Source organism: Protopterus annectens, chromosome 6.part0, assembly GCF_019279795.1.
Source record: "Protopterus annectens isolate FY-2018-M chromosome 6.part0, PAN1.0, whole genome shotgun sequence".
NCBI classification, from domain to species: Eukaryota; Metazoa; Chordata; order Ceratodontiformes; family Protopteridae; genus Protopterus; species Protopterus annectens.
The window spans coordinates 868,554,875-868,582,374 of NC_056737.1; the positions used below are offsets into that span (position 1 = coordinate 868,554,875).

A 27,500-nucleotide genomic window follows, 5' to 3' on the forward strand; every position below is an offset into this window, starting at 1 on the left:
TTGGCTGCTTCGATACTTTGCCGTTTTCGGCACTGTAGTATGGTCTCGGAGTTGGTATACGTGCAGGAGGGCACAGCCCCCACGCTGGGGTGGAGGCTAAGCCCCCACTTAATCGCATGTTTTAATGTGCTTTCTCTCTTTTTTTGTTGGAACAGCGATTTTTTTTTTCCTTTGAAAAAAATCCCTGTTTTGACAGTTCGGTTTTGTAAGCTTTCGCTTACATGGGGTCGATTAATCACCGTTCACTTACCTAAACGTTCGGTGATCTAATATAGACCCACTTTATATGCTACAGTCCACAAAGTCAATCCACTACTGACCCATTAACATTAGGCTGCTGTCTCATTCTTACTCCTGGAACTGCATTACCTTTGATGACTAATTTTATTTCCTAAGAAAAAGACACAAATTGAAAGATGAAGCGAAAATCCATACAGTTGAGAGGTATGATTTCATTTTCAATACAACACTCTGTCAGGAAAGCCACAATTTAATGAAAGTGTACTTTTAATGTACAATATATTTGTGAGCTAACTTATGTGTGTTCAGTAGGTAGACTGATCGTGATTAGCCTCTTCGTGCATGTGTCTCTCTCTGTCATGTGCACACACACACACCTTTCACATGCACAAACATTCGGCTTTCATGCATGCACTCACTCATTCACTCCTTCCGTACTTGCCTATTAACACAGGTAAGTGCTGTCCCTTTCAAAGGCAATGACGGCAAATCCATACACAAGTCCCTCTTCAGCGAGAACACGCACTGATTCTTTGGCACGAAATAACGGCGGGAACACACAGATCCTCCTTTGGCGCAAAAAAATCAAAACTAGAATGGTGCTTTGGTGCAAGCGCACACCGACAGAGTTACAGGTCATGGGTGTGAAAAGCACAAAACAAAAAAAAGTGTTTTGGGGCATGCATACATCGATGTTGCAGTCAGAGGTCGGGGGCCGCAAGGAAGAGGTCTGAGGGCTGCATGCGGCCCGCAGGTTGGACACATCTGCATTACAGCCTTGCTCTGCTGGCGTTCTCCGTGTCTTTGGATCACACGAAGTTACTAGGCTATTAGCCCTGAGGCCCTTACAAGCCTAGCCAAGAATTTAGCCCATGTTCCAACAAGTCAGCATCCTATGCCATTGCCCAGCAGGGACACAGGTGGAATCCCAGGGGTGTATTTTCTGTTCCCTATCCAGTTATCCAGGTTGCGCTTAAATTACACTTAAAGGTTTAATGAGGTACTCTGCTTTACGTGGAGGAGTCTATTCCACAAAAAGAGGGAGCATCTGGAACACAGATCTGTCCCGCCAACAAGTCCTATCGATGTCACAAACCAGGCTGAGGTCTTGCATGTGGGTTACTTGAGTGGAGCTCAACTTGTGGAAATGTACCAGTCTCATCAGGGTGGGGGTCTGAGATTGCTATGTACACCAGATCGAGGTCACCTCTGAGGATTCTGAAAGACTGAGTAGAGGGGCAGGGCTTTTAGCCTGTGTAGGGTAGATGTTTGAGGCCCTGGATCCTCCGGGTGAAGAATCTCTGTGGTCTCTCCAGCTGCTGCATGTGCTTTGTGAGGTACATGCCGAAAAGGGCACTGTATTCAATAATCGGTCTTATAAGGGAAGAATACATGGATGTTATGACCACCTTGTCCCTGGATGAGATACCTTTACTAATGAGGTGGGCCATGTAGAAAGTTTTCCATACAACGGAGGCAATATGGTGGTCAAAAGTCAGTTTGCTATCTGCCTGGGTTCCCATGTCCCTGACAACGGATTTTGTGCTTAGTGTCTTATCAATGTGATAATTTGTGGGGACATCATTCTCCCCAAAAGAGATGATGGTGCATTTTTTGTCATTTAGTTTGAGGCCATGTTTTTGGCACCAGTCATTTGTTTGGGTGAGACCCTCTTAGAGGACGTCCACATCACTAGAGGAAATTATGACAGCACCCAGCTTGTAGTCATCTACAAACTTGGTCAGCCATAGCCCACTAGATTTGGTCTGTACCGCTGAGAAGTATATCCCAAACAGCAGAGGTCAAGACCAATCCCTGGCATACACCGCTTGTTATGGGTCTACTACTTGAGGTGGCTTCCCCTATTTTGAATAGGTGGGTTGCATCAGTGAGCCAGTTTGCTACTCATCTGGCAACATATGGATTGATGCCTAGTTGAGTTTACCTACTGTATCCAAGTGGAAAACAGTATCAAAGACCTCGGCCAGGTGAAGCTAGGTGGTGTGCACCATCTTTCCCTCATCTATGGCCTTGGTGACTGTCTCAAAAAAGTCAACTAAATTTAACAGGCATGACCTCACCTTGACAAAACCAAACAATGTGGGATCAAGTGTCTGGAGGTTGCCAATGTCCTTGTTAATGAGGTCCATGATAATCCGCTCCATGGCCTTGCAGATCAAGCTAGTTAGGCTGATGGGTCTATAATTTCCTGGATCAGTGGACACTTCACCTTTGTGCAAATTGATGACAGCAGCTGTCCTCCACTTGGGCTGGGGTGAAGCCAGTACTCAGGCGTGCCTAATGGTGCTGCAAGTTCCTGCCTGAATTCATGTAGGACGAAGCCTGGGATGTTATCAGGTCCCATGGAGGCTGTATTTTTTTGCCTCTGAGAGGGCAGTGATGACTTGCTCCCTAGAGATAAGGGGAGGGGCAGGTACTGGGGATGTCCTGTTTTACTGATGGGGGGGGGGGGCAGAGGAGTGAAGTTTTCAGTGAAGCTGTCTGCCAGCAGGTTGGCTATATCTACATGGTGTGTGTATGTGACGTCCTTGACCACCAGTTCTGAGCAGATCTCGGTGCTTCCCTTGGGATTGTGGACATATGTGAAGAAAGCCTTATGATTGTCTTTAGATGTGGCCAGTTTGGACACGAAGTTTGCCTTAGAGGATTTCACTAGTGCTCTTATTTGCTTGTTCAGGCTAAGGAGAGATTGCTTCCACTTAGACACCTGCTCCTTCTTGGTCCTGGACAGCAATTTTTTCCTTTTATTATAGAGTTTATTTATTGTAGATGTCCACCAGAAAGGCTTACTCTTCCTTGAGGAGGATGATTTTGTCCTGTCTGGTATTCCGGATTCCATGCAGCTGTATAAATTCTCATATAGTACTTTGGTGTAAGTCTGGACATATGTGCCAGTTTCTGTGGAGGGAGAGGGGGCTGTGAAGCTGTTTATACCTTCTTTCAGGAGGCTGTAATCAGCTTTGGAGACATTTTTTTTTGTTTGACCCTAGCCGGGAGATGGTGACTTTGAAAGTGACTGCTTTGTGGTCGGATCTTACCAGGATTATGACACTGTAGGGATGCTGCAGTGGTTACTCGTGTTGGTTAATACAAAGTCCAAGATATTTTCACCTCTTGTGGGGGTGTTAACTAACTGGTCCAATCCATTTGCACTGACGAAATCAAGGAATCTCTGGGCATTTGTGTTTCGGCATGAATACTTTTTCCAATTTATAGTTGGACGGTTAAAGTGACCCAGGATCAGTGTAAAGGGTTGCATCTTGATATATTCGAAGAGGTCCAAATAGGTGGAGTGGGCATCTTGAGTCAGAGTTGGAGGCCTGTAGCCAGCTATGATTTGAATAGGGGTCTTGTCAATTGTTAACTGCACCTGGAGTATTTCCTGTGCATCAGACCAGCCTAGAGGTGTGCATGTCTTTTATATATACTGCAACTCCACCTCCTTTTGTTTTTCTGCCCACGGTTTGGGGTCTGAATGAATGATAGGATGAGTAACCTGGTATGGCTGGGGTGCTCTCCGCAACTTTGAACCAGGTTTCTGAGACTGCACAAATGTCAGTTTCTTCCAGGGTTAAGAATGCTTACAATGTGCACAGTTTCATGTTTAGATTCCTAGCGTTTAGCAGCATGACCTTCAATTTACGTTTAGATGAAATTTTCATGTTGGTAGTTTTGACCTCATGGCATTGCTAAAAAAGGCACTATGGGGGAGGCAAGAGGCTTTGCCAGGAGCCTGAAGCCCAAGGGAGACAGATGCAGACCATCTTTGGCAAAGCATCATAGCTTGTCAATCATGTCATCCCAGGTTGTCAGGTACTGGATCCCCTTTGAATGACACCATCACCAGAAACTAAGCCAGTTGTTATAGTGAATCATATTCTGTTTGTATTGAGGCATCATTCTGGGTGACGGCAGAATGCAGCTTAAGGCTAGGGACATACCTGCCTGGGACACGTACTCAGAGCGCTCAATCACGTCTCTCTTCATATAGTCCAGGGAGGTACGTCTCAAGTCATTCACTCCAACATGGAGTATGACCGTCATAACAGTACCTGCTGAGATACTTAAGTGCATTGGTGATATGGCAGGATTCTGGAACCTGACAAACAACTAACTGACTTTCTCCTTTATTCAGCCTGGTGACGTGCACATTTGTGTGTCTCACAATGAAGTCTTCTATGACTAATATGTTGGGATTATGTTTAGGCCTTAATGGCTGCGAGGCACAGGTGTGTGGACTATGCATGGTGGGCAGTGGAGTTTGCATGCGTTTAACTCTCGGAGGTCTCTTTTGTTTGGGTATGCTTTTGTTGAGGGCCTCCGGATATGTGGGAGTGTGTTGTGTAGGTGTGAGTGGTTTTGAGGTGTGGTGTTCGTGTTGCCAACTTTCTTAGTGCCAGATATACTGGTCTGTGGGGGACAGAGCAATAACACTAGGTGTTTGATGTATCTGCATCTCTCACAAATTGTGTTCCTAGGTTATAGTAGTAGAGGGTTAAACATGTACATGAGGCAGTTGCTACACTGTTTCAGGATGCCCATATCGATAAGACTGGCAGGAGAAAATGTTGGAAATTGTCCATCCATGTTTGTCAGAAACTATAAGAGCTAAGAAGATAAAGGGAGAAAGGTCTACAAGTCGTGCTACTAGATAACACAAGTGCTACTAAGTGAAAACTTGTAGCTGGAATACCTCATAAAGGGTTAAAAACCATGCAGCTGACTCTGGATGCCGCAGCTCTATATCGAGACTATGCTACTCAATTTTAAGGTTAAGAACTCAGTAAGAAAAAACTCACAATGAAGCACAGATTAATCACTTACAGTCAAAAGAATAAAACTCGCAGTATGAAAAACCACAGTTAAACAGCAACAAAATGCAGTTAAACAGTAATGAATCGTAACAGACAGCAATGAAATATAGTTAATAAGTAGACTGCTTTAAAACAGTAGCTCACAATCAGAACAATAACAGACAGCACAAATAAAGCAGCAATTCAATAGAATACTGTCATCAATTTAGTGAGGCTACCAACAAGCAGCAATAAATACGGCAAATTAAATGCAGTTGAACTCCTAAGCACAAGCAGCAAAATGAAGTAGAAAGTAGTACAGTTTTTTTTTGTAGCAGAAAGTGAAAAGACAGAAGATAATGCGAATTCAATGTTCAGAAGCTAAAAGAGTGGGACTTTAAGTTCTCACTATGAATAGTAGAATGAGCTGATGTAATGAGACTGAGGGGAGTGTCCAGTATCAACTTTATACTAGAAGGTGGGCAAGTCAAAGCCACCAAAACTTAGCCCACCACAACAGCTGGCAGGTGGGTGGGGCAAAAACAGTTGCACAGATTACAAAGATATACAGTAAAACATAACTGCGGAAAACAGTTGAAAATAAGTAAATATTTTTCCAATATTATAGCAGAGCAAATGGCAGAAGGCCTCTCACTGCAGCTCTGAACAGCTTGAGCAAACAAGTACAACTGGTTTAAAACACTGGCTATTAAAGGCAGAGAAACAGAAACCAGCCCAATTATCCAATCAAAAATAAGTGTCTCAGTAACTACATAGACATCTATATTCGCCAAAGTGAGGGCAGCTTGCGGGGAGTGGAAAGACAATACCTTCCACTTGCTTTACAGCATTAGGCTTGAAGGTAGAATGTTCCTCACTGCAAGGCTCGTACCTGCCTGGGACAAACAGATGTGGAGAGCTCCATTATGTCTCTTTTCATATAGTTCAGGGAGGTACACATCTCAGGTCATTTCTCACCACAGGGGGTACGACTACATCATACTGGTGTTTGTGATTCAGTGATTTGAAGGTATGCATGATCTGATGGAGCCTGGTCCAGATAGGCAACTGACCATAACACTCTCCTTGCTCAGTTTTGGTGAGGGGGACATCACTGTCTCTCACAATGGAGTCTCTTATGACCAAAATATTGGACTGGGAGGTTATCTGCCTTACGGGCTTACACATTGAGATGTGGCTGAATGTGTCATGGTGGGTGATGGCCAGTAATGTGTTTTGGAGTTTGCTAAAGATACTTATTGTAAATTCTGTGTCCTAGAGGCCTTTAAGATTTAGATAGTGAACTTTTAAGACACACTGCAATTTTATTCATTTTCAACTGAAGCCCAATGGTTAGAAGTAATAATTGGGGTAGATATGGGAGGCAGGAGAAATGAGTAAAAGCAAAATAACAAGCAACAATTATGAATCAAAACTAGCCTCCATAACAAAGGGAAACCATAAAGTCTTCAGTTATGTCAGGAACCTCCATGGTAAAGCCCAGGTTTGTTCCGAATTAGTACTTTTATTTTATTTTACATTTGTTAACCGGGGGTGTCCGACTGAGCCAAAAAGACCCTTTTTCACCACAGGCCCAGGGAGAAAAGCACATAGAAAAATTAGATACATTTAGACATGATCAGTATACAAAGAAATTACAATATACATGTTTTTACAGTGGTATGCAGCACATTAACAGTATCACTTACACTGATCCTGTTGACTTAGCCAGCCTGCTAGCAGATAGGTGCAGCACAAACTTCAGCCCTTGTCTCCCCCCCTAAAGACACTTTCAACATCCTCGATACTTGTCCCGCACCTCACATCTCCGTAGGTCATGTGTTACAGGTCCTGTCCAAGGCAAAGAAAGTACAGTTGTGTACACTTACTATAAACGTAGATGTTCGAGTGCATTCACTGCTGCAGTCATCACATTTGGGTTATCCCTGCCAGGGCAACCCTCGGCCAGCCCGAATACCAGAGACTTAGTATTTCTGTGTCGGTTACTGTCGCTTGAGGACTGACGTCAGATCATCAGTAGAAAAAGTAAGGCAGTCGACACCATTAAATCAGTTTTTCTTGCCCTAGCAAGGGTAGGCAGTGGTGAGCATTTTGAAGGTGGGTACCTTTAAGAAGAGACTGAGGTAGAAAAGATCCAGGAGGGGTCTCCATGGTCCGCCTTTCTTGGGAGCCAGAAAGAGCCTTGAATAAAAACCTTTTTCCTTTTGCAGTGGAGGGAACTGACTGTATAGTGCCCTGGTCTAACAATGTCTGTAGTACTGGTTGTAACAGGAGCAGTTGCTGTAAACTGGGATGAGGAATGCCTTCCATAAGGGAGGAGAGAGCCTAGTCACGTAGTAGCTATCTTTGAGGATAGACAGGACCCATTTGTCTTCATCTCCCCCTCTGTGGACCCGGATCACCAATGAGAGAGGCAGGCAGACAGGAGCATGGTAGAGGGAGGAGGTTGACACAAAGGTGGCAGGTTGTCAGACGCTACCTGCCCTGTCCTGAAAGGAAGACCTCTGGCTAGATGCAGAAGGTGCTCTAGGTGTAGGAGGTTGTTTTCTGGTGGGCTTTCGAGGTCTGGCACTAAGGGTAGGCCGGGATTACTTCCTAATAAACTGTGTTTTGGAAGGACAGTTCCAGTGGAACGTGGGAACTGGTGAGACCAGTTGATGTTTGAGATCCTGCATCTCTTTGCCTTTTGTTGCAGTGATTTAAAGAGATCTGCGACCTTGGATCTAAAAAGTGCAGCATTATCCAGGGATGCATCCATAAGCTTGGCCCTGAAATCATCTGGCAGGGGTTGCAGGCGAAGCCAGGAATATCTGCGGAGGGCTGATACTGCTGATCCAAGCAGAGGATTCAGTAGCATCATAACTACACCTAATGGAGTGTCTGGTGACTTGAGATGTAAGAGCCAGGAGGGAGGACAGAGATGTTTTGGCAGGGGAGTCTGGAATATTACCCAAATGTCTGGTGGCAGATTAAAGACTAGATAGATTATACTAAGCCATGTGGGTCTGGCAGTTAGTGGCTGTGAAGGCCAATGTAGCAGAAGTATAAATCTTTTTCCCTAATCTTTCCATGGTCTTGCTGTCCTTGTCAGCAGGGAGAATAGTAGTAGTGGGTAATAATTTGGTGGCTTTTTCAGTCGTCACAGAAATAGTGGCTGGGTCAGCTGGAGGGCACTTTATCAGGTGCTTAGCAGTGTTAGGTACTTTGTACAGTATACCCGGTCTGCATGGAGCAGGAGACAGAGTCACGATTAGTAGATGCCGAAGAAAAAGGCATCTAGGAAGGCTGGGAGGATGGGAAGAATAGCAGATGGGCTAGGTGTTTTCCATTTGAATGAGGTCATAATACCTCTTCAGTACCTCAGACATTTCTGAGGAATCACATTTTAAATGTTCCTTCATCCTGCTAATGGTCTCATTGAAGGTTATGTCTTTCACTGGGGAATCGGGGTCCAGGGACTCTTCCTCAGGGGATCCGTACCCCTTAGGAGATGACAGTTGTGAATTGTAGGAGAGAGATTCTTCAGAGGAGTCTGAAAGGACCTCCTCATCCCTAGGAAGTTGGTCTGTATGCATAGGCCTAGGGGCTCAGGAGAGTAGGAGGGGGTGGAGGTTGAAGAAGGAGTAGGCCTCAATGCCATAAAGGCACTGAAGTGGCTCTGACTGAAGACATACCAGTCAGGCATACTTTCAGAAGAGGGAGCAATAAGTTTTCTCTTCTCCCTTCTTTTTAAAGGAGTGGTAGGTGGTTTCCTAGAAACTGAGGGCTGTAAAGGGGCAGAGGTCTCAGACGACTCCCCATGAAGTGCTGGTTTTCCCACCCGGCATCGGCTAGCGGCGCTGGTATAGCCTCGGCAGATGTGCTTTCGTCTGTGGATGGTGCTGCATCCTTAGAGGTACCCACAACCTCCGCAGAAGTGGATCCGGAAACTGATCTTGAAACAAGGCCTATGTTAGCCACAGGCTGAGAGTCAGGTGAAGGAGGCTCAGCAACAGTCAATGCTGTAGGCTTCTGGCCTTCTTCTTAGGCAGTTCTGGGGGGATGCAGGAAGGACATGCCATCCTAAGTGTAAGAAGTTTCAGGCATTGGTTCTCAAGATAAAAATTTAAAGTGTGCAACCGATTATGCAAGGTTTTCAGCACGAACGCCTGGCTAATAGGGCAGGCCTTATTGTCGTGAGCTTTTCCTTAACAGAACAAACATTTATCGTGGGCGTCCTTATGAAGGATCTGGCGTCCACACTGACACTTTCCCTTTCTGGATGACATTAACAAGCAATGTTGCAATAAGGAAAGACTGAAAAAAGGTTCCCCAACGGGGTACTTATCACAAATAACGATAGAGAAGTCAGCGGCAGCAGGAACACCTGGCATATGAATGGCGCCTAAAAGGTTCTGAAGGCTGGTGTGTGCCGTCACTTTTATGGCCCACATATCCTCCGTCTTGCCTGACGTCTGATGCACCACAGAGGGACTGAAAGCTTTTGAATATTGGACATACGTACGCAAGATAAACCCATATGCAGAATACTGCAACATGGGAATAGGACATTGACTGCTGCCTGGGCTAGAAGGGAGTTGCCACAATAACATCTGAAGAGTACTTCTGAATCTTTAGAATGACCGTGGATATCAGTGGAAAGATGAGAAGGCATACTGGAACATACCTATCCAAGGAAATGAGAATGCATCTGTTTTTCAGGCCTGCCTGGAAGTAGTCCTGGAACAAATTTTGCTGGCTTTCTATGAATGGAAATGAACACATCTACCTGAGGCGTTCTCCACAGCTGGATCAAATCCTAGAGGACCCTTTGATTCAATATCCATTTATGAGGGTTTGTCTTGGTCCTGCTCACCCTATCTGCAGCAGTGTTTTGTTCTGATGGAATGTAAGATATCTGTAGAGTGAGACCGTGCAAAACAGCTATATCCCAGGCTATCATGGCTAATCTGCATAGAGGGTGAGATATGGAATCCACCTTCCTGTTTATGTACCACATGATACTGTAGTTTGTAATCACTTGCAGTGGGGTCCTGGTGACCACAGATTGAGAAAGATGAGTGAATTTATAACTGCCATCATCTTTTATATGTTTGAGTTATGGTCTACCATTTTGTTCCAAAGGCCCTGCACTTTTACCCTCAAAGACGCAACTTCCCCAACTAAAATTTGAAGCATCTGTTGTTACATACTTGTTGGAAACTGAAAGTGAGAATGGAAGACCTGGATTCGGATAAATGTAGTCTCTCCACCAAAGCAGTTCTCTTTTTACAATCCAAAACTGGAATATGAACATCAGGGGGTACTGATTGTGGGGTGAGCACACATTTTAGATACCACCAAATCTTTCTCGTGCATTCTGACAAAAGGAATTTTAACAATTAGATGCCACAAATTCTAGTATGCTAAGAAATTCCACTGCTGACGTCCTAGATGGAGTCAAGAAACTCAGGAACAGACCTAGACACAGATGTCTGCAGAAGAAAGGTTCTCTGAAGTAAAGTATCTAGCAGGGACCGTAGAAATACTAACCGGTGTGAGAGTCAAACAAGACTCCTAAATGCTGTCCTGGAAACCCAGTCTGTGAAGGAGATCTCTTACTCAAGTGAGAGATTCCTCAAGACTGAATTAATTTTTTTTCTTTTCAAGTCATTTTAATGAATAATTTCAGGCCAATAAAGCTAAACCCTACTGGCTGTGGATATTATGGGCATTCAGGATTGCCATATAGCTGAAACACCTGATGTTCATAAGGGTCATTTACATATATCCCATGTGCCTCTGATACAAGAGGATTGAGAGGTCACTCAGTGGAAGTTCTAGCTTGGCTGGAGTTTTCATTTAGTTTTTACTGATTGTTTTTTCTGTGTGACCTTCTCACTCTGTTTTAGACTGTAGTCTAATAGGAATTGATTCTGCAAGAGTCTGTCAGTACAGTGACAGTTTTAACAGCTCTGCGGTAGGGTGGTAGGAGGGGACTGTCAATTCAGGACTTCATTTTCTATGATGCTTTGTGGCTCATGTTTCCAGTGTTTTTCAGCCACTTCAATACCATAACATTTATACAGTCCCCAGTGCAAGTGTCTTGACATATTATTATGCCTTTCAGCATACAGTCGTCCTGCCATTAGTATGTCGCAACCAGCAACAAGATGTGCAACTATTTCCAATTCTGTTTTACAAAACCTACATTTGTCTGCCTCTCCCACATGTTCAATGGACTTTGTAAACCAACATGTATGTAAGCCCACTAACTTGGCCCACCAACACTTTCACCTCTTGGTTTGAATTTGCCATTAACTTTAACCATTTAACTTACTTTAACCATTCTTGCATTCGATCCTGATCAACATTAGGTTCTTGCAGAAGTCTTCTATACTTGTAACTAGATTTATGCACTTTCCACATTACTTGCCTTCTCATCTAGTCCTTCACAGAGTATTCTTTTTGTTTTTTTGGCACATTCAGTTGCTGCCCGATTTTTATCTACTTCTGGTTTGATTTTCATTCCTGCTTGATGCCAATATGCTTCTGCTAAACTAGGCAGATAAGTCATCTTAGATTTATTCACCTCATGTTTCAAAACTTTCACTACATTTGTGTCTTGCGAGGTCAGCACGTACTGCAAATCTATACATGTAATCAATTTCAAGGAGTTCCATCCTCCCTTGGGAACAAGGAATATATAACCTTGGTATGCACAGATTTATTACAAATCATCTGGTGAGCATGTCGCATCCTTCTTGTTTTCTTGTCTAATCTATTCAACACGTTTTGAGGCCAGTCACTCCAAAACTAAGTTGGGAAAGGAACAGCAAATTGGTTTATAGCTTGAATTTTGTTCCTAGATGCCAACACTGTTTTCAGGATTAATTTAAGTCTTCTAAAGTATTGCTTACCAAGTTTTACTAGCATTTGCTCATGTTTTATTGTTGATCCTTCAATTCCAAAATATTTATACACTCAGTCTTGCTCAAGTTCTAACACATTCTTGTCCCAAACCAATGTTTTCTTGGTGCTGTAGATATCCAGCTTTAAAGGTTGCTTTTGCACATTTCACAAGACCAAATGACATTCTTATATCATCTGAAAAAGTTTTGACAACTTGCAGTTGTGCTTTCAGTTCCTCATCTGATGAGCTATACAGTTTTAAATCGACAAGGAGAAGATGAGAAGTCTTTACATTTGGTTGTTTTCTAGGAGCCAAATTACAGCCATGGCCTAAGCTGTTAAGTACACCGCTAAGCCTGTTAAAGGCAAGTCTGAATAACAGTGGTGAGAGTCACCATGGAATGTCCCCCTTTGAATTTTTATCCCTGGAATAATAATTTGTCTTATCATGGCTTAAGTGCAACGGGGTCTGCCACTGTTTCATGGTCACTGTCATGTAGTCTATCAGTGTAGTGTGTATCATATTTTTTTAAGCACTCTTATCCATGAATGTGGGATACTATCAAATGCTTTTTTGTAGTCAATCCATGCCATACTTAGATTCTTCTCCTTTTTACAGTTCTCCACGATGACTAACAAATAATCCTTTGTTCCATATGACTTTCTTTTATTGCCCTTTTGTTCTACTGCCATAATGGAGTTCTCTTCTAAATGACTATAAACTCTGTCTGCATCAATTCCAGTGTACAGTTTATATGTCGTCGGAAGGCAAGTTACTGGTCTATAATTTTTAGGGTACCTTGCAGGTTCACTCTTAAATAGGTGCATTGCTTTACCTGTTGTTAGCTAGGTTGGTGCCTGTTTGGGGTGAGCATATAAATAGCTCTTACTATTGGCTTGACTAGATAATTCTTCTGGTACTTGGGCAGAGAGGCAAGGAGGAACTCTCTGCAGTTTTTCATAGTTTTATCTTGTTCCTGCAGAGTTCTGAATAGGTTAGCTGCCTGTGGTCCAAACAAAAGGGATTCAAATAGTTAAGCTTTGAAATCTTCTAGTTTGGGCTAGTTTCATAGCCAGGCATACTTGCAAATGAATGCATCAGCAGCAACTGCTTTGGAAGAAGTCTCAATAGTGCCACAGCTGCTTTTTATTCTATGTCTGGCCACTTGAGTGGCCTGATTTACCAAGGACAAAATTTGTTTAGACTCTGTACCTTAGTATCCACCACTACCTTGTTTAAATAATTAAGGATAGATAAAAAGTATTTGATCATCTAGGTCTGAATTTGTTTCCACCAAAAGCCAGAGTAGTAGTAGTATAAACCTTTTTTTTCCACCTAGCTATAGCCCTGCTGTATTTGTTTGAAGGTAAGGCATTACCATTAGTTAGTAGCTTAGAACGTTTATCAGAAGATAGGGAAAGGTCAGCTACAGAATTCTTAAAAATGAACTAAAGGTCCTCTGGGACCATGTAGAATCTATCAAGACTTCTGGAGGCTGCAAGTCAGGAGCTGAAGATGTGGATTCAATAGCATGCAAAAAAGGCCTCCAGAACTGGAGGGACAGGGCAAGGGGCTGGAGTACCCACCGCTAAAACGCTGTAGCATCTCTTGGACATCAGAGATTTGCCTAGATTCCCACTCAAAATGTTTTGCGTCTCCCAGAAGGATGCCTCTTCCACTGGTGGTGGGGGGGTTCAGAAGATAGGGAATCATCATCATCTGATGGAACCTGGCCTAATGAATGGTGATCAGAGTCCAAGACCTTTTCGGCTTCACAGGAAGAAGATTCCACAGTAACGTTCTGTGGAGGAAGTCGTCCAGATAAGGGTAAATACGTACATTTCTTGGTCTGCAAAATGCTTTGGCCAGGGCCAAACATCTGGTGAAAATCCTAGGAGCAATAAATAAGTCAACGGGAAGAGCAGAGAACTGAAAGTGCTGTAAGCCTGCTCTGAAACGTAGGAATTTCCTGCAGGACTCCCATATAGGGATGTGGAGGTAGGCATCTTTTATGTCCAGGGTCACTAAACAGGCATTTTTTGTCAGCATAGGCAGCAGCTGCTGCAAGATTAGCATTTTGAATTTGGGGACCACAAGGGAGGTGTTCAGAAGGACAGATCCAAGATGGGATGCCAAGTACCCTCCTTTCTGGGAGCAAGGAACAGCCTGGAATAAAAGACTTTGCCAGTTTGATCTACAGGAAAAGGTTCTACTGCCCCCTGGGATATGAGAGTTTGGACTTGTTATAATGCTTCTGCCCACTGGTTTGGAGGCAAGTCTGGGTACCCTCTGAGAATAGGGAGTTCGTTGAAAGTGAATTTGTATCCCTGAAAAATTATCTTTAAGACCTATTGGACCTTTGTTACAGGTATCCAATTTTCTTTGTAGAGGGATAGCCATCCTCCAAGCTTTTGGTGGGAAAAAGGAGGGCAGAGGGGGGAGTTGGAGTCACAGAGTTTTTTTTTTCCATAGAGGGACGGCTTAGAACTCCCTGCCTTATAGGCGGAAGTGGTCCACTGTTTGGTTCTTTGTTGTCCCTGGGATAGGGACTTGGGTGGCCTGTCCCTGCGGGGCTTAGCTTTCCCCTGTCTGCTAGGGGCAGGAAAGGACCAGTGCTTACAGGGAAATTTCCTGCTGAATCTAGGAAGTTGAAACTGAAAGAACTCTTACTGTTTGCATAGATTTTGCTTTGTCTTCCACCTTTTTAAGCACCGCTTCTGCTTTTTCTCCAAATAAGCAGTCTTTATCCAAGGGTGCATCAATTAATTTAGACTTGACATGATCAGGTAGAGGTTGTTCCTTCAGCCATGCATGCCTCCTAATGACAGATCCAGACAATGCTGCCCTGCTAGAGGCTTCTAGTGAGTCATATCCACATTGTAGAGAGTGCTTAGCCACTTGACAAGTAGAGTGCAATAAATATGCTAACTCCTTAGAACAGGCACAGTCAGGAAAGGTAGAAATATTTTGCCTTAATAGTTCCAAAGTGTGCTGTTGATATTTTAACATATGGAACTTACAGTTGAGAGCTCTGACAGCTAAGGTTGCAGAGGTGTAAACTTCTTTACCCCATATGTCCAGAGCTCGGACATCCTTATCAAGTGGTGTAGGATTCTTTGCAGAACTAGCCCTGGCTTTTAGGCCCCTGTGTAATGACCTCCGGGTCTGCAGCAGGATTTCTGTACAGGTATTTGTGAGAGTCCGGTACCCTGTAATACCCGTCTGGTTTACTGGGGGCAGGTGGGAGGGCATTAGGGGCCAAACTGGATTCATGGAAAACATCCACCACTTCTAAAATAGGGGAGATGGCCAGGGGTCTGTGCTGGGGCAGGTCTAGAAATTCTGTTAGCCGTTTCTTAGACTGATGGAAGCCCTGAGATTCCCATTGGAAATGTTCCCGGAGGGTTTCCCCAAAGGAGATGTCTTCTTGTGGGGGAGGCAGAAGGGATGGATTCCTCTGCATCTGAATCCTCAAGCAGTCAGAGGTTGTTGTTCCTCTTCAGAATCTAAATAATCAGATTCTTCAGAATCTTGCTCTGTCAATAGTTCAGGAAAAGGGTGTCTTTTCCTTTTAGAAGTTGTGGCTTAACTGTCCCTGATAAGGGAAATAAGATCCTCCACCATCTTAAGCATTTGGGCCTAGGGTGGAGGGACGGGAGTAAGATAGTGGGTAGAAGTAGATTTTCTAGGGGTTGCCTGGCTTCTAGGCCTAAGGGTATTCATCAGTCTGAGAGAAATGGTAGTCAGGTGTAAAGACGTCAGTTTCGGACTAGAATCGGTAGTGCGAAAGACCTCCTCAGAAGCCACTGCCTGTGTCGCGGCTCCGGACCTGGCAGAGACAACCAAAGGCTCTGAAGATGAAGATTTCTGCGGCATACCAGACTTCGAAAGGGTCTTGGTAGAGGCCTGCATGGCTATCGCATCGGGCATCAGGGGCTGCAAAAGCACCTCACAGAATTCCGGAGAACTGATGACCTGCTTAGCGGAAGAGTCGTCGGAAGGCTTAGCCTTGTGTGGTCTGTCTCTATCGTTATCCCTACATTTTTTCAGAGGCTCTATGGATTTTTGGCTAACAGAAGCCATTTGTGAAGATGGATGAAAATACCTGTCCACAAAAAGAGCTCTACGACGAATGGTTCTCGCGTTAAAGAGGGCACAGAACCTGCAACGTCATGGTTTGGGCCTAAACAAGTGATGCAGTATGAATGGAAGTCTCGGTGTGGGATCTGCTTTCCACAGGAGAGACAATTGTTAACTTTTTCTGACATCAGTTAGTGCAAGAAAGACAGATACCCAATGGGGTACTTAGCTTTAGACGTATTCAGGTGTGATCCGAGATCTGGTAGCGACGGACCAGCACACTTGCTAACTGCTTCTGCTATGGGCTCCACAGCAAGAAAGACTGATGTAATGGCGTCAGCTGCCATGCTTTATAGCACTGACAACCTGACGTCAGTCTACAGGCGACTACAGCTGACGCAGAAAAACATAGACTCTCATATTCAGGCAAGCCGAGGGCTACCACAGCAGGGATAACCCACAGGTGAGGACTGCAACAGTGAAACACGAAGAACATCATGCTTTGTTTTCTGTTGCTTTTTCTTTTGGGTGACAGCCGCTTAAACCAATCAAGGAGGCACCGACTCCTATGTACCTCAGTTTCCCAGGAATCTCTTACCCAGCTCAAAATTTGTGGGGTCCCTTCCGGTCCCTCTGAAATAATGACTCACGTTTCTCCCATTCTCAACTGCAGTGATAGTTTCTTTGGATGTGCAATCTTCTGATGCCATACCAGCCTTCAGTGAGGTCACAATAGAGGGTTGTCTGAGGTAAAGTCAAACATAGTGTGGGTTCTGTAACCTCTGCAGGTACATCTGCATCGGAATGTGCAGAGTGAGGTCTAGACCCCTCAAGTTTTTTTTTTTTGTTTTTTTTTAATGAGTGGGTGGTATGTCCTATGTGAAGGGGTTCCCCATCTTTGAGTGGGCCAAACGTTTCACTCACTGGGTCTTCAAAAGGTGTTCAATGAAGACAAAATGTGAACGCAATGTTTTAGGTACAAAGGATAGGCAAATAGAACAAGTTTTATAAACATGTTCTGTGCCTAGGCAGAAAAGACGCTTGGGTATGGACGTCTTTGCAGAGAATCTGCCTACAGCACTCACACTTACCCCTCCTAGGTGACATTAACAAAAATAGAGCAAAACAGTTTAGACAAGGAAAGATCCCCAAAGGGGCACTTATCTGAATCTGCGAAGGTTTACAGTACACATGACCATGCAAAGGTCAGAGTAAAGAGAGTGAGACCTGCGTTTGAGTTGGAGGCAATATACTCAGAGGATTTACATACATACATAAATCCACTAATATATCACTAGCTTGTGAGCTGAGGTCGTATCTCAGACATATGCTCCAGTGAAGGCTTAAGCTCTGCTATCATGACCAAACGTCAGCTGTGAAAACCAATCCGTTTGGAATACTACAACAGTGATTTTAGTCTGGACATTTGAGACAATCAACCTGGGATATTCTAAATGTCCTCCAAAATGACAGGGACTGACAAAGAATACTCATTAATTAATGCATCTTTAATGGTCTCCAAAAACAGAACAAATTCATCTCCTGGCAACTCCAAGCCATGACAAGCCAGCTACTTTTAATACAATGCTGGTGATAATATGCAACATTTTTATTATGGTACACAGAAAAACAATGCATAGGCATAATGAAAGAAAAAAGACAAGCAGGCGATTTACAATTCTTATGTCTAGGGCAGGAAATGTCCTCTAACAGAATGTGATTCATGGTTCAGGAGATGAACTTTGCCAGGAATGTACAACTTTGTTAGTTTAAATTAACAACAAAAAAAAATCTGATGTCAAGCAGAGTACCTTGTACCAAAACAAGCTCCGGGAAGGTCTCTCATTTCACAAGTTCCACAGATAAAGAAAATATTTCTTCAAATTTAACAGGGCAATGAAATGACTAAGCTTGAAAATGGGTGGACTGCCTTCCCCAAAATGTACAGACCATTTCAAATGTAGTACTTCAGCAGTACTGCAGGCAAATGATGTTAAAATATAACTCACATGAAAAGTCCTGGAATATTAATTACCAAACATGGCACCTATGGGCAGTAGATGGAGAAAAGAAAAAAAAAAACATCTAAATGGAAAATTTTGACCAGGACCATGGAATGAAGCTACTCAGATAAAAGTACAACTCTGCCTGTCAGTTTATGCTGAAGGAATAAGAGACAAAACCAGCAGTGCAACAAACAGAATTTATTCAAGGTATATTATGGGGTGGAAACTGGCATGTGGCTGCCAGTCATTAAAACTACCACTGCTTCAAAACCACCTATCACTCCAATGGGCACAGTGAAACCTCGGAGGTTGGAACAATGACTCATGAATCCGGTTTACGGTCATGAGTCACTGTTCTTAGAATGTCCATCAAGCGAGCTTATTCAGACGGATACTGATCAGCACTTTTTTTTTCCCATTTGGGGGGGGGGTGCAAGTTAATCAGTCCTCCATTTTACAGAAGCAACCACTAAACTACTACATAACTAAAACGGACTTCACAAAACCTCAATACAAGTTAGAAAGCCCTTTTGACAAAATGAGCTTGATCATACAAAAGTAAAGGAAAAGAAAGAAATATACCATCAAAAGCAAATGCACCAAGTATGCTAGATCAGTGGTAAATGACTGCTGTTTCACAGTGGAACTATCATCTAGATGTCACACTAGAGGATTACAACAGATTGCTGTTGAAACCAAAAGTCAGGAAGCCTGGTACAGAGGTTAGAAAGTGGATAACAGCTTTCCCCAATGTAAACTAAACATATGAAGAAAACAAAAGTGTCAAATTGTAGTCTGTTTCTCTTCTAAAAGGGGGTGAACACAAGGAAGGCTAACGAGAAGTTATTTTAGTAAATTAAAAAAACTTTCTTCCTTCATCAAGAAGACTACTCAAGTCTTCCTAAACAAAAGATGGCATCATAGCCACGGAAGTCAGGGGATCGGCACCCAAGTTGCAACACAAACTTTTTTTCAGCTAATCTCTGACATCAGAGCTTTACCATTCCATATTAACAATGTGAGTAGAAAACTGACAGAAAAACGCCATATTTTTCCTTTTACTTATTTTTAATAAAACCAAATAATATCTTCAAGGTGCGACAGTAACTTAGTTAAGCAATGCAGAATTAAAATGAAAACTCAGGCTCTGATATTCAGCAATGTCAGTGATAAGACACTGTAATAGAAAAGTGAAGAATCTATTCAGTATGTGGATCACTGCAAAGGCATACTGCTTTGCATAAGGTCATTTAAGATACACAACCAACCTTAGAGAAAACCTTCTTGAAAAGTTGGCCTCTAAAGACTATAGATGCATCATCTCCGACCATATCACTGAAGTTTGAATGGTAAAAACAGTGTACAAGGAGATTTAGAATTTCAAAATATTTGAGTGATGAGGTAGGAAGTGAAAATACAGCTGTAACACAAAATGGTGGATGAATTTACATTAAAAGGCAATAATTGTTTAATATGAACATCTTGCGCCTTTGGCAATTTACATTTTCACTTTTACATAAAATACTCTAATACTGATTACATATTTATAGTAGAAAGACTCACTAAAATCATCATATTTAAATAATTGTTTTGGAAACCCTGAAAGGAAAATGTACACAAGTATTAAATCAACAGGTTCATATGGGGCTAGTTAAGTGAAGGCCTAGTTCCCCACAGCATTAAGGATTTAAACTTACCACTTTACCAGGCCTTGCCCATGTGCAAATAAATCCCTCTTGACAGGCAGTGACTATACAGTCTTCAAGAAAAATTAACACAGTAAGTCTTTCATGTGCTACCTTTTTACAGATAAGAGGTTCTAACAAAGGAACATCTTCCATTCTGGGGCACATGGTGGTTCCCAAAGTTTTAGCTGGGTCCAGTTTTGTTTTAGTAACTAGATTCAGTTTGTCACTACTTTTACTGGAAATGTGCCCCATACTATGGTTTCTTTTGTGATCTTTGTCATGCCTCTCCTTCCGATCATGTAGTGAAAGTGTAGCAAATTTACTGACACCAGAAGCAATGGTACCATCCATTATGTTGCTTTTGTTATTGGAGTTTGTTACTGTAGAATGAGGGAGGCTGTTGGAACGAGGAAGCGTAGGAGGTATGGGGTTCCCAGGTGATGATATACTGTTTCCATTACTTCCTGGGTTAGTAACACCACTTCCTGGTGGTGGACTTGTGGCATTCATAACATTTGTGTGCGTCCTGGCTCTTGAGAGAGGCTGATGTGGAAAAAGAATATCTTCTGTAAGGTCCCACAAACAAAGTTGCGTGTCCTGACCTACAGAGCCAAACCTATAAGTAACACTAACAGGCCGACTGTCTGTAGAATTCCTTTTGGATAACCTAGACTGAGTACTATTTGCTCGATCTCTGCCAAAATGAATTTGGTCTTGAAAGTCTTCATCACTGCCACTGAATTCCAATGGATCATTTTCTTCTACACTAGTTGTATAGGGGTCAAATGCTACAACGCTGACCCATGACTTATGTCCGTGACCTCTAGCTATCACTCGACAGTCAACAAAAGACCATACTGTCACTAAATCATCCTCACCACCTGTTACAATATATTTTCCATCTGGGCTCCAACATACACAAAGAAGTCCACCAAAATAACTTTTCATTGTACCATGAAGTTCCACAGAATCAAAGTTAAACACGCGAAGAAAGCCATCCTGGCTTACACACGAAAAAAACTTTCCATCTGGGGAAAAAGCAAATTCGTTTAGGGCACCATCGCCTACTGTCCATTTAAGCAAAGGGTTTCTTGTGGATTTACTTTTGCACGTGTGCACTGTATAACTTTCTCCTTGCTTTAGTAGCTGGTAATGTGGAGCTGTAGTGCCACATGTGTGTTCCACATTATACAAGTACATGCTGCCACTGGAATGAGCTACTAGGAAAAGGCTTTCCGACCCTGGCACCCACTTTACACAGGTTACTCTGGACTTGTCTATTAGTCTCTGTAAAGACGACAAATGAATCAACATTATTTTTTGGATAAGCAATCATTTAAACAAATATAAAGCACATATGCACAGCTATCTAAACCACACATTATTCACAGCTCTATAAAAGAAAAAAGATACTCTCTAAATGGTAGATCTCCTTTAAGAAAAAAGTGGCTACAGGTATTTTAACTAGCAAAGCACAAGTCAGAAACAAACTTGATAAAATCAATCTAGAAGATACACATGCAAAAAGCCTAGCTTTGTATTATAAAAAGTACAATTTCAAACCGTTTTGATGAATGCTTCAACTTAACTATTTTAGGAAAGTTTTCCCATCTGTACTTCTGAACCATTTTCAAAACAGGCTTCCAATACGTCTCAGATTAATATTAAGTGTTGAGAACATCATTTACGAGGAACACTAACACTATCATAAATGACTGCTCTTAACAGATCGACAGTAAAGAATTTTCATAAATGAACTTCAAAAATAAGGACTTGACTGGTTACAATGTACAGAACAAGCAATATAAACTCATTTAATCAGTTTTTAAGTGACAGTAAAACACGCAAATTTCCTTCCACCAACAGGTATATTGCACATCTGAGCAAAAACACCAAACCCAAAGGATATATAAAACAAAAATCTAAAAAAAACAGCATTCACAGAAGGCACTCCAGTCAAGGAAATATTTAGCGCTTTCGTCCAAAGACTTCATCAGAACAAAATGCCAACCGACCTTATATAATGTTCTACATACTCAATTAAAATCTAAAAACTTCAGCAAAGCAACTTTATAGCAACATTACACAATATGACACACTTACTTATAAAAAGCACTTAATACAAATACTATTACAGATTCCAGGATGCTTATCTGCTTGTAGCCTAAGCTGCCAAAAATTCTCTTCAAAAACAATTTTTTATAATTACCACCCCTTACACCCCTAGTGAGAGTCTAACACAAAAAATTAAACTGTTTAAAATCTACAGACACAGCAGAGTGTTTATAAAGAGCATTGTTGATGTCACAGTGTTTAACACTATACAGATACTCCCTTATTTTCATTTCTAATTTTCTTGTAGACATACCTACATAAAAAGGCCGACACCTAGGGCAGACCACAACATAAATAACAGAGAAAACACAATTAAAATAACTTACTTATAATGTGCTTATATAAATGAGAAAAAAATACAGAATCACCCTGCAAAATAAAAGAGCACATATTACAAAAATCACATTTATACATGCCAGAATTGTCATTCTTAGCAGTCATAGCTATAGTGTTGCCCGTTTCTAAATAATTGTTTTAAAGACTTAACCTTAACTACAAACCTAGGTTCATTACCTACCTACTAGAATAATACTCCACTCAACCTTAAAAATGTTCCAGTTCTGAATAAGAACAGAGCTAATGCTTGAATCATCCAGTCATGTGCAGACAAAAACTATTAGTATTAATAGTTATCTGTCAATATTAGAAACGGTGGAACTAGCACCCGTTCTCATTAGGCATGTCAACAGAGAATATAGGTGAAAACCTACCATTCCTTTTTTCTACCATTTCATCCACAGCAGCTTTAGAACATTATAACTAGAACCTCTGTCCATAAAAAATGCTCCCATTTCATGAACTGCATCCAAAAAAATCTCCCGATTAGTAGTCAGCCTTGAGGTACTGATCATTTGCCCCCTAGGTATATTTTTAATAGTATGTCTACAAGAAAATTAAAAATGAGAATAAGGAATGTTGTGTAGTATTAAACACTGAAAATAACAATGCTCTTTATAAACACTCTACTGTATCAGTAAATATGCATTCTTGAGAAGCAACAATAAAAGCAGTACACGGGATGATGCCCAATGGGCAAATTTGGGGAGGGGGGGGCATCTTTTCAGTTTAAAGAGCAGAACAGATATGAATGCAGAACAGCTGGCTGCAAAGGAAATGGCACTGCTGCTCTCCCTTTTCTGAAACAGACGTGGTGGGGGGAGAAGAAAGTAGTTATAAGGGATCACTATACATTCTCGCTAGTTTTGTAAAATTTGCTACATCTGAGTGTAGAACTACGAACATGAGACAATTTTACTTGCGCACATCTTGACATTAGGGAGGTAACGGAGAAAAATGCCAGATGAAGGGTGAATAACTACATTTTTGCGTGTCCAGCATGCTAGCCTGGACACATTGTGGTGTTGCAATGATCAAATCACAATTTTAGCCTCAAGGTCAAACTACTGTTAGTAGACATGATCAAGGAGGAATTATATTATACAATAAACTACCGATTAGTATTCCAAAACGTGCACGCTGATTGGCCAGCAAAACCAATGTGCCCATTGTAAATCCGACTTATACTAATGGAAAAAGGTACAATCTTTTCCATTAGTATAAGTCTTGATTTTTTTTGTTTCGGTTAGGTAGCAACGGAGAATGAAGATCTCCATTGCTGTAATCTCGCTATATTATATGTTTAACAAAGTGAGATATCTTACAAAAAAAAAAAAAAAAAAAAAAGCAACAGAGATCGTCCTTTCTCCATTGCTTCTTTTTAAAGATATCTCACTATGTTAAACTCGTTCAACATAGCAGGGCAGCTTTAAAAAAGCAATGGAGATCTATCTTTCTCCGTTGCTTCCTAAACACAGCTCTGATGTACTGCGTAAGCATACGCATGCGCAGTACATCAGAAAAAGCCCCAGGATAGCAGAAAACCACAGAAAGGCACCAAGCAGGTATTACACAAAGGCATTATTTAAGAAAAGTAAGTATTTTTTTTTCCTTAAATAATGTCATTGTATAATAGCAATAACCCACGTTTGGGTGTGGGTAATGCTAGATTTACCCATGGTTGTCTGGCTACTCGGGCTTCGCCCTCATGACCAAACCACACCAACCGTGGGTAAATCTAGCATTACCCACACCCAGATGTGGGTTAGTACTTAACTACATTAGGAGACTATGTAGTTGGCCCATGGGATGGTGGAATCAATGAGAGAGTCTACAAGCTCTAAGGTTGACATTTTTGATGTTACTGCGCACACACAAACACACAAAAAATCTGGAAGCAGAAAAGAACCGTTATCCTTCAGGCTTAAAGCTTTTAAGCAAGTTCTCGTCCTTAACACCCAATGTCCTTGGAAATCCACCTTCAAAACATCCAGAGTATGGACAGAAAGACTTGCACCAGAGGACTACTCAAGCAGACATCCCAACAGTGCCAAAAGCAAAAGATATATATATATATATATATATATATATATATATATATATATATATATATATATATAAAATTAATTCACTTCAGATGCCTGAAATATCACAAGCCTGAATTTCATAATCCGGAAGACCAAAAGCCTAAAAATTCAAAATCTTGAAAACTCAAAAGCCTGAATCCCATAAAAGTGAAAACACACAGGATACATATACTGACTTAAGACAACACAAACCAGATTACATTCCACCAAATAGAAGCAGGGGAACAAGCCCCCCCTGCACCCCTCATGGGGGGGGGGTTGTGCACCCCCACACTTCCTGCTAGTTAAATATATCAACTCAAGATTGCACTTGTGTTGTATTATAGCAAGTTAAAAGGGAACATTACTAAGGTTACAAAAGGCAGTCATGAAACATGTGATGGTATGTTTGTCATGTTTTTCTGTGAAGTGCAATCTTGGAGTTGATATATTTAATTAGCAGGGGGTGTGGGGGGCTTGCTCCCCTGCCCATACTTTGTGAAAAGTGCTACCCCTTGTCTTGTGTGTGTATTTGTGTGTCCTTGTACTGGAATATTGTTAATCTTTTTGTTCTGTACATTTTCAATCTTTTGGGATTCAGGATTTTGAATTTTCAGGCTTTTGGTCTTCCACATTTTGAAATTCAGGCTTGGGATATTTCAGCCTTCTGAAGTGAATCTATATATAAATATATATATATATATATATATATATATATATATATATATATATACATACATGTACATATGCACGCAAATGTGCAAGTGAAATGCTACAATACTACTCGCACCTGTTTTTTTCATGGACTTTCACAGTAAAATAACTCACTTCAGTAAAATATTAATAGCCTTCAGCTATTAAACTCTTGGACAATTACTGGAAATATCCAAGTCACAGTGGTAGCTCCAGTATAAATGACCATCGTAACAAAAAGTAGCTCCAGTACAACAGTGATAACAAATGGACAAAGTAAGGTAACAACTAGTCAGAAGATAGTGAAACTGACCAATCTGGCACACTGAACTGTACGAACAACAAAAAATTCAAGACAAATCTTTCATGGTAAAGACAATATAATGAGCTTCAGCTCCATGGTATGGACGGATGCAGCCCTACTGTGACCTAGATAACTTAAGCGCGATTAATGGCCTGAGTGCTGGAGGAGCTGGAGAAAGGGGTGGAGTGGTGAGTTGGGTGGGTGATAACTGAGTGACTAAGATGGCTCACCTACCAAGAGAGAAGAGTACTGCTTGCAATCAGGTGTTTTCCAGTGGGCGTCAGTAGATGAAGCCGGATCATAAAGCAATCTACCACTTGTCCAGTAGTAGGGGGCAAGGACAGTGTGTGTCGCCAAGCTTAATAATGTACATGTCACACTTGCCCTGCATTAGGGATTCCCCATCCCACATACCTACAAATCCCATCTCCTAGACTGCATACAGTATGTCCACCTCACAGTTCTCACCTGGAATATATACAGCGAGCCTACAAGGAAAATGAGGCAAGGCATGCCTTCCCGAGGGGGGTGGGGCTGACACCCATCATAAAGTTTTGGGGCTCATGGGGTGGAGGAAGAAGCTCTGCAGTTGACGGGGTGTAGAAAGTCGAAAAAAAAGATGCTGCATTTAAAAAATCCAAAACTGCATTTTGCCTAAAGTGAAAAGTGCAGAATGTACTTAAGAACACGGACACTTGGAGTGTATGAAGATCATTTAAAAATACCCTAACTGGAAAAGTTTGACAACATAAAAAAAATTCCCCTTTGCAAATTACGTAACTAAGCTGTACGTCATGATCAGGGAACTACCTGAATCTGACACAAAATCGTGCTTCTCCCTAAAAAAATTCCAATAATCACTAAATTAAACAAGCAAAAAGCTTACCTTCTCAAAGTACATACTTGTACTTGATCAAACTTCCTTGAGCTTTTGATCCTTCCAATTGTAATCTTTGTCAGTGGCTTTTGGGTTAAGAGATTGAGAATCATAACACAGCTAGCTGGCACACCATAAAAAAATCCCCAAAAAGCTAACAGCATGAAATCAGAAATTAAAAAAAATACTCACGTGCAGGAATCTACCACCTGCGGAATTGTGTTCTGTACATCAATATGCTATGCATTCAGTAGTCTCACTCTGGTTATTAAGAATGCAGCTAACAGTACAGGCGGATCATGCCATGCGAATCATACTATGACTGCAACGCTTTGACTTAAACAACAAAATGTCAATACATACTTTTAGGCCACACCCTTTAGTCAGCAACCCTCCAACCAGGAAGAACTTAGTACTGCAAGACGATGCACTGTAAGCATACAAGTTACATTGCAGCAGCACTGTGATAAGAGACACGGTTAAACTGCAGCAGCATAGAATTATATTAGAAGGCAGCAGCCCCAAACAAACAAGAGGCAACATCTCATAGACTTGCAGACAAAAAGACTGAAAGGACCTGTGTATCACTGTAACATGGCAGTAAAATTTTATTTTTTTTCCCCATTCTCTGCACAGCAGCAGCATAAATGTTATGACAGTGGCTCAGGCCAAACCAGGCATTTGGACTACAGGTCTCAGAGGGCTTTAATGAATAAAATGCAGTCCCATAATCAACATCTTTGCAAATCTGATGGTATAAGACAACAAAAGTAGAACTCAAAACAAGACGCAGTATCCCTATCAAATTTAATCTGTACCTTCTGATTGAGTCAGCTTTTTTCTTCTTCAAAGTTCAAACCAATAAGTAACATAATGGAATCAGCAACTGATTCTTACATTCCCAGAGGTTTACACTACAACAAAAAAATGAAAGACTATTCTCCAACCAATTAGGTCTTAGCAGAGCAGCAAGCAACTGAAGATGCATAGCATCCAGCAGGTCACCCTGAAGGTTGTGATTTGATTCAAAATATATGGTTAATACCAAATACCACCTTGTCCTTCGAGTTAAGTTGCAATGTTTTCCCCTCACATCACCAAACAAAGAATGCAGTTACCTGAAGAAAAATAAAGAAAATAACTTTAAAGATAAAGTGACTAAAGATAAAGAAAAAGTCACGGTGCTACCAAGACAAACAAATCCCATACAGGAAAAAGGTTGCAGTACAGGATAATAAACCTGGAAGAATCCTTTACAAAATTAAACCAGCACACAGCTCAGAAGAAACTATGCCCAACTATAATTGGCGTGTGCTGCATGAATCCTTACAACCGTTATTAAAACATATGCATACAAGATGCATCTCA

General features: G+C 41.7%; 1 protein-coding gene across 3 annotated transcripts in view; it reads right to left on the reverse strand.

Moving 5' to 3' along the window:
• The window catches only part of WDR20 (WD repeat domain 20), a 798,308-nt gene that overhangs the window by 431,750 nt on the left and 339,058 nt on the right, over nt 1–27,500 (reverse strand). For 2 of the 3 annotated variants that reach the window (XM_044074540.1, XR_006365229.1), the window contains exon 3: nt 19,751–21,028. The exons of the other annotated variant lie outside the window; for it this stretch is intronic. In XM_044074540.1, coding sequence (XP_043930475.1) covers nt 19,751–21,028 — 1,278 coding nt within the window. The remainder of the gene's footprint in view (nt 1–19,750; nt 21,029–27,500) is intronic. 3 annotated transcript variants of the gene reach the window in all.